Raw genomic sequence first — 12,231 nt, 5'->3', positions numbered from 1 at the left:
AAACCCCCCCCCCCTTTCCATCACGTACGTACACAGGGAACGGCAGAGTCAAAAATAAAGCTCCGAACATTTCACAGCTCCCGCCGGCTCCCAGCCCTGCCGCCATCCCACGCGGCGCCGAACGCGCGCTCGCCGCTTCCAAGTTTCGCGGTGAGCTTTTGCAAGTGGGAAGCGAGCAGCCTCCCCCGGGCAGGCCGCCGCCGCCGCTCTCCTTGGCGCAGGCCGCGCTCGCAATGGTTTTTTTTTTTTTGGGTGCGAACCTCCAGGAAAAAGAGGATTTTAAGCGCAGCAGCAGCAGCACTCGAAGCTTTCCCTGGCTTTGCTTTTGGAGGGCTCGTCCATGAAATGATGCTGGTGCGGGTTTCTGTATCCCCTGCCCTAGGTGCCTGTGGAGACAGCCGGGCATCCCTGAGCAGCATCCACAGGCTGGTGCTAAAAAGAGATGACACAACTCCCTCTTTACACAATATTCGCTTATCTCAACAGTCTCTGGGGGGGGGAAAAAACCCACAAAACAAAACTCCAGCGCGCCCGCTCATCTCTTGACAGACTCTGATCCTCGCGCTACAAACTCAACGTAGGCGACGAGGCAGAGAGGATAAACCTCCATCCAAAATATGGTAATCTGGGTTTGAAGTCTCATAGAAGGAACAAACAGGAGTGAGTCAACAAGCCGCTCCGTAAAGCGAATCAATGGAAAGACAGCATATATTGACCCAGATCTGCTTAATTTCAGGAGTTTACTCCCCTTTCCTGAAATAGAGAGCTCAGGCAGGCAGCGGGAAGGGCAGGCGGAGGGGAACCTCGCCGAGGAAAGCCTTATTCCCTTGCTAAAGGGATCTCTGCCATTTCTTTTTATTTATTTATTTTTAATGTAAGCCTCTCCTCCTTTTCCTGCTGTTAGGGTCATAACTATTTCCCAGGCAGGCTGCGTAATGCACTCGAAGGCTGCTCCAGTGCAGCGCTAAGTGCCAGCCCCTCCAACGGAAGGGCAAGGAAGAGAGGCTGCCGTGCCCTTAACGAAGCCGCGCAGCTCTGAAGACCTCACTCGTGTTAAAAGGAGGGATTTCCAGATGCAAGACTAATGCAAAACACATTAACACTAATGGGGGGACAAGGTGTGGGGGGGGAAACTGCCAGCCCTTTGAGCCCCAGGAGGTTGTTTCGATGCTGAGCCGTAAGATGCTTTTTGGCGCTGGGCTCACCTGCGGACCGGGACCCATGGGGCCCATCCCTCGCGGAGGATTCATCCTTTGCATGGGGCCGCCCATGTTAGGGTGCCCTGTTGGGAGGAAAGCAGGGGTGTTACACGGCACAGCAGCTGCTTCCGGTCCCAAATTAGCAGCTAACGAGAAACGTTCATGCTCAACCCTCCTCCGTTGGGTTTACCTTGCTGTCGCGTGGGATCCATCGAATTGGGCAGCAATGGCTGTGTACCGGGAACGGCACCCGGGGGCTGCGGAAACAAGGGCAGGAAGATTAAAAAAATTATCATAACTGCTAAAATGCAGCCTACAGAGATAGATTTGGATCTAGGCTTGAGGATTTCAGGGTTTGCTCCCACTCCTGCTGTGGCATGAAATGCAGCCGTCCGAGCTTCCTGCATCCCACTGCATCCCGCATCCCAGGCATCTTCCATCAGCCTCCGAGTGTTTGCCTCCCCTTTCCTTTTGCAAACAGCCTCCAAAAACCAAACAAGGCGCCAGTGTTTGCTCCTCTCCCTGCAGCCCACATGCTGTCTGGCTGCCGTATTTTAGGCGAGCGGGGGGAAGCCCAGGCTGCACAGGGCAGAGGTGTCAAAGCCGGCAGGGAAAGGAGCCTGGCAGCTCGGCTCCCGAATATTTACACAGCGCCGGGGCCAAACCATCCAGGCTGCAGCAATTCATCAGCCGCCTATGGGGAGGGAGATGCTCCATTTGCGGCAGAGCGTCACTCAGACCTGTCCCCAACACAGGCAGGAGGGGAAGGCGGATGCTCCCCCTAGCTCTGTTCCCTCAAGGGCTATTTAAAGTTCAAAGGCTGCTCCGAACAGATAAAGGGGGAGAAAAATGCAGATTATCATCTGCCTGGGGGAAGCAAACTGTAAACAGGTTTGCTACAGCGCTGCCTTTTCTTTGGATACCGACACGGACAGATCCCAGGGTGTGCATGGCCAAGCTGAGGCAGAATCTGCCCAATCCCTATTCTTTCTTTCGCAGCCTGGAAGCTGGCAGCAGGAGGAAGATAAACCAGGGGAGGTTGTAGCGATGGATATTTACACTTCTGCTGCCTGACCTTCCCGCCTGCCTATTTATTCCTCTCGTCCCTCTGGATGTGACCATAACCTCTCTGAGCTCCGAGTAGGTACAAATCTGTCTTTTATATGTGGTGTCTGGGGGGAAAAAAATAAAAGAGATCTTTCTAATTAACTTTACTCTGCTCCTGGATGCTCAACCCGGCTGCAAAAGCAGCCACCCCACGCGGGTGCTGTGCCTCTCCTGCCTGCCCCAGCTCACCGTACTCACTTCCAAAATCACGCTGTTAGCCAAAAAATGAGCTCCCCGAGATAATTTTTGCTGCGTAGCCACCTTTGCTGCTCAAAGTAATTACAGGTTTCCTTTAATTTCCCTGAACCTCTGGTTTGGTTGTTACCCTATAGATCCGCACAGCCTCGCTGGGGACGCAATGAACTCCTCAACCAAGGGCCACGCGTCCAGGCAGTGCGTGGGGTGGGAAGCCCCCATCTGCATGGCCAGAAACAAACTGTCCTTGTTTAAGCCGGGATAAGAGGATAAAGCCAGCCCCCAAAATTCAGCAGTGACCTGCCTCGCTTGACCCCGCCGCTGATCTAAGCGCTTGGTCAACCCAGCAGCAGGATTATCTCCATCACTTTAATTTTCTGCGATTGCAGGGAAAATCCAGCCGGGCAGCGAGCAAACACCACAAATAAAAAACAAGCAGCACACGGCCCACTGCCGTTTACACCCTGGGTATACCCAAACCTCAAGAAAAATAAAGAATTACATAAAATTGTGTGACACTTGATGCTCCACCCCCAAGAAAAGCGAAGGTGCCTGAGGGAGGTGATTGATGCTTTGCTATCCAAACCCAAGGAGCATCTGCAGCACACCCAGCCCTGGTCCCTCTCCCCAAATAAAAACCATCCCAGGGAAACCCAGAGCCCAGGAGCACCGTACCTGGTTGCCCATCCTGATGGGGGGCCGGGGACCTCCGGCGTAGCGCGGCGACATGAACGGCTGCAGGGACACAAGAGGGAGGTGAGGGCAGGGCTGCGGGGAGGCAGCACGCTCCCCACGCGCGCCGGTTACACTGTACACACTGCTTTTGGTCTGGTTTGTTTTGTTTGGTTGTTGTTTTTTTTCTGGAGACATCCTTTTTTAAAAAGTTAAAGTTTCAAAAGGGAAGGAAAAAAAAAACCAAAACAACAACAAAAAAAAGATGTCCGGAGTCCGTTTTAAACATTTTCTCTGTAGATTTATTGTTTGAGAGTTTTGGCATCGGCAATACCAGGTGAGGCTGTTAAAATTAGTGCATGGGAAACCCTGGGTGTTAGATACTGGTCAAGTTTAAATATATAGAGATATATTTTTAAAAGTGGCAAAAAAGCACACACAGACACGCACACAGAAAAAAACCCCCAATGCTAAGTACTGGAAAAAAGAAAGAAGAAAGACTTAAAAGTTACTTTTTTTTTTTTACAGCTGCTGCTACTAACAGAAGCTTAAAAACCCACATCAAGTTAAACATCTCAGGCTACCTTGGGAAGGTAAAACAGTCTTGATACCCACGATTGACTTCTCAAGTCTATTGACAACTGCACATCCAAAAAATAGACCAAAAAATAAAAAAATGGGAGAAAAAAACCCAACGTTTTGTTTCGGAGCTGGGATGCCCGGGGGATGCTCCCCAGGGGAGCAGGTACCCGCTGCCCAGCATGCTTCTAGAGGGGGGGAAAAAAAAACAGGAAAAAAAAGGAGAGAAAAAAAGCAAATCGAGCGCAGCACGTCCCGGTTCACAGCCCTACCCATCGCTAGTGTCTTTACCTGACTGTGGGGTCCCATCATGCTGTTAGGGTTGTGGGGTGGAGGCTGTGCGTGTGGCGAGGGCTGTGACCCAGGCGGTCCCTGTGAGGTCAGACAGTAGAAGGAGGTTATGGATTAGCACATGAAAGCGCAGAAAGAGCTAAAAAAAGGATTGACGGGCGGACCTGTTTCGTCAGGGAGGCAATTCTCCCGGTTTTAATTTTTGAAATTCTTTTTTTTTTTCCACTTTTCAATTGAGTTTTCTGTCCGTTTGTAGCTGAACAATATGAATAAATGATATACGCAAAAAGACAAAAAAAATAATTAAAAATCAGAACATCTGTCAAAATACATCAGCCACATTTGATGGTAAATGGTCCGGTAGTTCAACCAAGTCTGCAATGATAAACACACAGGGAAACACTTTGCATCAAGGAAGAAAAAAAAACTATGCGGGAGAGGACCGGAGAGGTTGGGGGAAATCCAAAAAAACACCCCCAAACAAACAAAAAAAAAATATAAAATCCGTTTTTCCTCTCTCATCCCAAAGTTTGGAAACACCTCCAGGTTTTGGGCTTGTTTGGTTTTTTGATGGTGGTTCACTGGAGGTGCTGGAGAGAGCGCAGAGGACGAGGAGCACGTCCCAGCGCTTGGCCGGCACAAGCAGGGCTGCATCGCCAGCCCGCGCGGATGCAACATCCTTCCTCGAGGTGGGTGGATTCCCTAAGGACGCGAGCAAAATGGCTTGCGAGCAAAGAAAGGATGTCTAGGGGGAAAAAAGGAGAGATTAGTCGGTGCAGGTTTAAGGCTGCAATGCAGCAGCCGCTGACATTTTGGGCTTGAAACGCCCACTTTTGTGGTGGTTTTTTTTTTTTTTTCCCCCTTCAAATTTCCCTTAAAAGCACGAAATGAAAATTCGCTTGGAAAAACTGCTCGGTGCAAGAATATACCGGTGCGTGTTAATGTAAGGAAGACCAAAAATAAATAAATAAGGTGTATTTTTTTCGAGTGAAAAGAAGGTGTAATCGGTAGAGAAAGCAAACGAGCTTTGTCAGGAGGTGATGGGAAGCGACGGCAGGCTCCGGGACCGGCGTCGGAGCAGATGTTCTCTACCTGCCTCGTTACTAATTTCAACAAGTGTTCGCCTTCTAGCTGCTGCCAGCAATGGCATGGTTTGTTACCATGAGCAATTTTCTTAATTAACAGACATTAATTAGCCATTTAGCAATTTTGCAAGCATTTGTTTAGCAGCTTTCCTAAACATGAATACCACTGTGATAATGGTACTGATTAGAGGGTCCCCTAATTAACAGTACAGGGAAGGAAAATTGAAATCACATAAATTAAAAAGGGAGGGGAAGTTAATGAAGGCAGGACATATTTGCACCTGCAAATCTTTTGTACGGCACAAACTTGAGTGCAATGTAAATAAAGTAAGAGGGTGGGTTTTTTTCCCTCCTTTTTTTTTTTTTCTTAATTTGAACGGTTCTGCGGCGAGATGGAGCCAAGCGGATTGAAACCAGCAGCCTCCTGCCAGCCTCCCTGCTCGTGGAAATGAAGTCCCACCATTTACGCCACCATTTATTCTCCAGGAGCTGAAGGCAATCAGCCCCTGTGCTTCCTGCCCAGAGAACCTCGGCTGGAAGAGGTCACGGCGCCTCAGGACAACCCTCCTGGTGCCAACGCAACTGTCTTCTCCATCCACGTCCCACCAGAGCGGAGAAGACAAACTTCTGTGGTCCAACTGCAGCATCAAGCAGAAGTAATGATCTCCCTGCACCAAACTCGACTTATTTTGGCTTCTGAGGTGGCTAACTGTGCAAATGCAAACTGTCCTGGTGGGCAGCAGCCAGATCCCACTACACTCACAGAGGACAGCACTCCCCAGCAAGGACTGGCCGCCACCAAAGCCCTTCCTATGCGTCATCACAGCTGCAGGATTTAGGGTAGGGAAGGCTGGCAGAGGTGAACGAGTGACGAAACGAAGTGGGAGGGAAACACCAGGACTCACAGAGGCCAACGCTCAAGTCCCCTCAGTGTAAGAGCCAACAGGTCCTCCACAAAGCCTGCCTTGCTGCGCTGCAAGAAGGGGTCGTTGTTATCCAGGTACTGACTGAACAGGCACGCAGACCCCATCCTGAAGTCGTGAAATCCCTGATGTCCTCCCTCTTGAATCTCCCAGCGTGTGAGGCCCCCCCTGAATGCGTGGGGGCCATGGCCGCCTACACGCACCCCGGCTGGGCCCAGCGGTTATGCTCTGGGGCTGCATTTGGAGCTTCAGAGCAAGCAGCGTTTGGTTGTTGTAGAAAAAGCACCTGTAAGACATGGCAGCATTTTCACCAGTGAAAAATCCCCTGCAAGTGGATTGGGAGAGCATCACTTGTCCGTCCTGCTGGATGCATGGTCCTGCGCTACCGGCCCAGGATGCTCCATCCTCGTCACCGCTGCATCCTCACCATCGCATCACCCCGCATGGTACCACTCCTGGCAGAGACCTCTGGATAATGTGACTGCCGATACCCAGCTCATGCAAACACCTCAGCAGACGATGAGGACCTGAAAGGGGCTTTTCTTCTCTTCTTTTCTTTTTATTTCCCTTTATTTTCTTGCTTTTTCACAACAGCAACGAGCAGCAGCATCCGAAACGCTCGCTCCGGGCTGCAACCACTGAGGCCCCCTCCTGAGCCCCCACGGCATGGCTGCTCTGCTCTGCCAGAAACACAGACCCTCTGGATATTGTTAACTTCATAAACATTTGCAGATGTTTCAGGGCCAGGACCTGCATTCAGCCGGGAACGCCTGCCGGATTGGCTGCTTTTTTGCACGGGTTTCCCTCACAGCGGAGGAAGCGGCAGATGATCCCGATGGATTGTGGCGGTTGAGACAAGTGTTTTGCAGGGATGACATGTGGGCTCCAACCAACAGAATAACCCTCTTTTCTTCCAAAAGTGTGTATTTAGCAGTTATTAACTAGTTCTGTTACAAGAGCAGGCCGAACGCACGCAGTCCTGCTTCCTGTGCATCCCAAATGCCCTGCAGTTGCATTCCCTCAGCACAGCTCCATCTGATGCCGTGCTGGGTGACCCAGACCTGCTCATCCACTCTCATCTCCAGACCAGCGTTTTCCCCAACCACAGAAACCCCATCACCTTCCAAATTTTCTTTTTTAATTCCCAAACTGGATGCCGTGCATGGGGGTTATTCTTCACCTTCCTGTAGCTGCCTCAAAGAAACCCCAATGAGCAACTTTAAACAGCTAAAACAGCATTAGAGAAACCTGCTTGCAAGAGCTCTCGGTGCCTCAACCTCCTCTCTGTTTCATTCCCCCCCCCTCCCTCTACACTACAGGGACTTTAAAAGCCCAATCTGGCCCATCAGACAACCCAGGTTTGCTGCTGCTGGGAGTTTCCAGGCGATCAGGTTATTTCCACTCCGTCTTTCACGAGCTCGACTCCTCAAACTTCTTGTAAAATATTAAAGATGGAAAATGGCACGAGCGATCATAGCTCTGTGTGTGTCAATTGATGTTTCCAGTGTAATTCACCACAAATGGATCATGTTTTATGGGCTACATACTTTCAGCTAATGGGGGAGTTTTTTCTATTTAAAAAACATTTTCAAGCACCTCCAGGGGTGGCAGAACAATGCAGGATGGGTACAAGGAGGCAAAGCATCGCTGCCACAAGATACCAACAATTCAGAGTTAGCAACAGGAAGGCGCCTTGTCTTTTAAAATACCTGCCCCTGGTTTTGTCATTAGAAAATTCTAAAGTAAATTAGATGGAGATTAATTAAAGATGTGCCTGGGTTTACTGGATAGGAGCTTTATTCCTACCGAAGGAGAGGGAATTTTTGCAAGTTGTCAACCGAAAAAATTAAGATATCCCTGAAGGAGCCTATAGGAGGGATGCTCCAGGTGCTCTCAAGAGGAAGACCATGGTCCATGGTGATGGGTGAAGATCCAACTGCTCCTTCCCAAAGAAGGGCAAGGCAAGGCAGGGCAAGGCAAGGCAGGGACAAGGCAGGGCAAGGCAAGGCAAGGCAAAGCAAAGCAGGGCAAGGCAAGGCAAGGCAAGGCAAGGCAAGGCAAGGCAAAGCAGGGCAAGGCGGGCCAAGTTCCCTCGCAGACGGAGGAAGGCAGCCGTGGGCAGGAGCTCTGCCTCGCCTGCAGCTGGGGCTCCCAACTGCAGAAGTCTGGTTTTAAGGAATATGTTAAACACAAGCTCTTCAGGAAAAACCCGTGTCAGTCGGAGCCAAGAACAGTCACCTCCATCTGGCTGGAGCACCCGAGAGAAAGTTGACTGCAAATCCCACCATATGCTCCAGACGCTCGGTACAAAAGCCTCGGGCATCCTGCTAAACTTCCAGAAAAGAAAAAAAAAAACAACAAAAACCCAACTTTCTCCAATGCTTGCTTTTCCTTTCCGCCAGCTTGTAAGCCACCTTCCTTCAAACCCTGACTGGTGCAAGGCTGGCACCGAGCTCTGCCCCAGGATTTTGGGACGGGCAGCCTGGTTTTATAGCTCTCCCGTCACCTCGCCAGAGCTGGGCGACCACAGCTGGTGGCACTGAGACGTCACTTCAGCCGAGCAAGGGGAAAATGGTGGCATCCAAAGAGGGAGAAGGACAACATGGACCCCTTCCTACCATCCCTGGCTTCACCATCCTCACCTCTGTGGGCACCCTTTCCCAAAGAGCTGCGCCCTGGGGTGCACAGAGAAGAAGCGGGGAGAGAGAGGGTGTCAGGGGGAGCCCCCCCAAGCTCTGGAGACCCCCGTCGTCCCCGGCTCCTGAGGTCTCCCTGCATTAGGGGGCAGTGTGGGAACACCGAGCAGCCAGTGCTTTGTTTTGGTGCATCTCAGCGCCGAGCCGCTGATGCATAGCTAACGCAGCCGCCGACATTGATTTATGGTCAACTTTCCATTTCATCAGCGTGCGGGGTACAGGGCGGCGCAGGGAGCTCGCACAGAGGAGAGGAGGCATGGCCGTGGTGGGGGGCTGCTGGCTGGGCCCCTCCCCACAATTTATTTAGTAGTAGGAAGGTGTGGTATTAATTGCTTTCCGTTTTTAATTTTCCTTTCTACATTTCCCTGGCATCCCCTGTCCCTCATGTGAGGGATCTGCACCCCGGCATCAATCCAGCTTGCAAAACAAAAGCAGGAACGCCTCCGGTGACCTTTAGGAGGATGAGCAGAGGATTTGTTTGCTCATCTCAAAGGGACAAAGACAGAGATTTAAATAACAGCATCTACCCACACCGGCCGTCAACCCCCGTGCCGCCGGCTGGCACCATGCGATGCCCTGCCAACCCAAGGGCCTCTCCTTCCCTACCGTTTTGGGAAGGTTTTGGGAGAGGCTGCATTTCCTTTGGCCTCCAGTGCAGGGAAGGGACTCTCCCTGCAAGGCGCTGCAGCCTGGGCTCCTCCTCTCTTCTCCCTTTCCCGGCGTGTCACTTCTCCTCCAAGCTCACTCCTGGGGGTTTCTGGGCCAGTAGCTCGCAGGAATGGTCCATCTAATTTTTTTTCCCCTTTGCCAAACAGTGGCTCACATCCAAATGCGTGGGGCTGGGGGAGGTCCATGCACTCTCAGAGCAGTAGCACTGGGTTTTGGCAACCTGAGCTTTGCTGGTGACTCCCTCCTCAGCTCCTGCTGTGGTGCCCCACCATGCCAGGATGGGATCAGGCCCTCTAAAACCTCTTGAAAACGGTCTGCCCATGCCTGCTGTCCTCGGGGATATCCTGCAGGCCCCTGGTGACTGCACCATGGAGCAGAAGAGTGAGATGCTGAAACCCCCTGAGACCTCCCCATCCTCCCATCTCCTGGCACAGGGAGGGCACTGGTTTGGGTGGTACCGCCAGGAACCTCAGCCCCTCCCACGGCTGGCACAGAAAGCGTCGAGGAGAAGTCCTGTGCATCTCCTGTGATCTTTTTGGTTTTGCTTTCTTAAGCTCAGTGCTTTAATGTCTTACAGAGATAAGAAATTACCCCTGAGCTGCAACCGCCAGCCCACCTCTGCAAGCGCTGGTCTGCAGCAGCTCCTGAAGCTGGAACGAGCTCCAGCACCCGCCATAAATCAGACGGGGCTTTCACAGGGGGGGATGTTCAGACTGTGTTAAAAGGTGGGATTTTTCTTCTCCTCCCCTCCATCCCCAGGGCTGGGAGGAGAAACCAGATGTTGGAGGGCTTTCAGGAAAGGCAGGCTCTCGAGATGTCACATGCGAGCCATATGCATCGGGACATGTCCTCTCTTCCCTCCGGTGGCTCTGGGGACGGGCAGCATCCCTGTGCACAGCACCTGCACCCATGCCATTACTTCTGCCAGGTTTTCGGGACCACCCCACCAAAAATCCTGAGAAAGAGGGGCTGCTTTTGAGGCTCCCTTCCCCAGCGGCTCCTGGTCCATGAGAGGTAGGGAGCTGGGACGGGTTGTCTGCTCCTGAATCAGACCCATCAGTGCAAAAACACTACGGGAGGGCTGAAAGGAAAGCAGGGGGAAAAGCTGTCAAGGGGAAGAGTCAAGATGGGAGCACGCACAGCATGTCTAGGGAGATGTGACTCTTCTTCCTCACCTTCTCCTCTCAGGGAAAGCCAACCCATGTTTGCCCTAACTTGGTGCCAGTTCTGCAGCCCTCGCAGCTCTGCGTGAAGCAGAGCAGTGTCCCAAAGGACACTGAGCTTCACTGCGGGGTGAGAGCAGGGCTTTTGGAGACACGTTTGTTGGAAGCAGCAGCTTGGCACTTGAATTGCTGGCAGCAGCTATGACCTGTGAGATAGCATCTCTGCTGCTGGCTTCACCCCGTGCTGCCGAGTGCTGCGACAAGATTCGCCTGTTTTAGGGTTCTCAATCGATATCAGATCTTCTTACTTTGTCAAAAGCATGTTCAGGAAATAGGATCTCTCTGAAAAAAAAACCCAAAAGCCAGGACCCTCCTTCCCACACGCACACGCAAATGATGATACCACGCTCAGATATCACCACAATAAATCACAAGCGCCTTATCGAGTCCACCTGTCTCCTGCCCGAGAAGTTCTCCCATATACAAATCACAAGCCCAGATTACAAAAAAGCAGCTTGCCAAAACAAATATTCCTTTCAACTCTGATCCCATTCGTTACACAAACAAGCGTTTCTTCCTCAAGAAGGAAGATTTTAATACACCGGGAGCTTGCGCCGCTGCAGATCAGTGCAAAGAGATTCCAGAGAAATAAAAAACCCCCATGGTTCAAGTTTTGAATACTCCTTTTCCGAGTGCTTGTTGCGATCCTCTTCGTTAGCATCGCTCTAAATATGCGTTACTCCCTCCTCAGTCAGAGCTCGGTGCGGGAGAAGGAAGGAGCGAGGGGACTTTGGGGACTTTGCGAGGTATTTGCTTACAAGGTGCCTCCATGGCATTCGGGGACTTGGCTGGAGCCCGCTCCTGCCTGCAGCCGCAGCCAGCATTTGTTAATGCTTTCAGTGATTGCATTTGGAAAAAATCAAGCGGTTAACCAGAGCGAGGAAGGGGGGAAGTTTCAGGAATCAAAATCCAGAATGTTTTCAATTATGCACGTCTGTTAGGACCGGAGAACAAATGCAATCTCAACCCAAACACAAACCAAGCAGCTTTGGAAAAAAAACATCAGTTGTAAATACCCAGTAACCTCTTCGAGCAAGAAAGAAATTCGCTTTAAGGCCACAAAAAAAACAGAAAGCAAACGGGGAAGGACAGCAGAACGGGAATTATCCCTAGACAGGTCAGCTATGCGGGCATGCTGCTTCCCTAGCATCCCCTTGGAAAAAACAACACAGGCATGACAGCGCTGACACCCAGAGCGTAAGCGAAGACGTGCACGGTGTGGAGGCATCATCGGGAGGAGCCACAGCCTACCTGGAAGAAGCCGGGCGGGATGGGGCCCCCGGGCATCCCGTCGTTCGGGGGAATGTTTCCAAGCACAGGACTCGGGGCAGCAGCTGCGCTCTGCAGGGAACAAAACCAGGACAAACACGGTGGGTTTGAGTCGGAGTTAAGAAAAAAAGCACATTAAAAAAGCCATCTCTTCTGCTGTGCCACACTGAGTCAGTCAGGCTATTATCTCCGGAGCCCCGAGCATCGCACCTCAAGTGTCTTCCCTCCACGTGGGGAACGAGGAGAGGCTTGGAGCTGGAGGGGCATCGGCCTCTGCAATTCACCCATGGAGAAGATGGCTGCATAAACCCAGGGATAATTCT

The 12,231-nt window shown here is 51.6% G+C and overlaps 1 protein-coding gene across 1 annotated transcript in view; it reads right to left on the bottom strand.

Moving 5' to 3' along the window:
- Positions 1-11,989, bottom strand: part of LOC104544611 (single-stranded DNA-binding protein 3) — a gene marked incomplete at its 5' end in the record, with an annotated part of 17,367 nt that extends 5,378 nt beyond the window's left edge. The window contains 5 exons of the mRNA XM_010189532.1: positions 1,206-1,282; positions 1,390-1,456; positions 3,177-3,236; positions 4,044-4,124; positions 11,891-11,989. Coding sequence (XP_010187834.1) covers positions 1,206-1,282; positions 1,390-1,456; positions 3,177-3,236; positions 4,044-4,124; positions 11,891-11,989 — 384 coding nt within the window. The remainder of the gene's footprint in view (positions 1-1,205; positions 1,283-1,389; positions 1,457-3,176; positions 3,237-4,043; positions 4,125-11,890) is intronic.
- Between the last annotated feature and the right edge of the window lie 242 nt (positions 11,990-12,231).

The sequence above is a fragment of the Mesitornis unicolor genome, unplaced genomic scaffold, assembly GCF_000695765.1.
Source record: "Mesitornis unicolor isolate BGI_N332 unplaced genomic scaffold, ASM69576v1 scaffold6938, whole genome shotgun sequence".
Classification (NCBI taxonomy): Eukaryota; Metazoa; Chordata; class Aves; order Mesitornithiformes; family Mesitornithidae; genus Mesitornis; species Mesitornis unicolor.
This window is presented reverse-complemented; position numbering and strand designations above follow the sequence as displayed.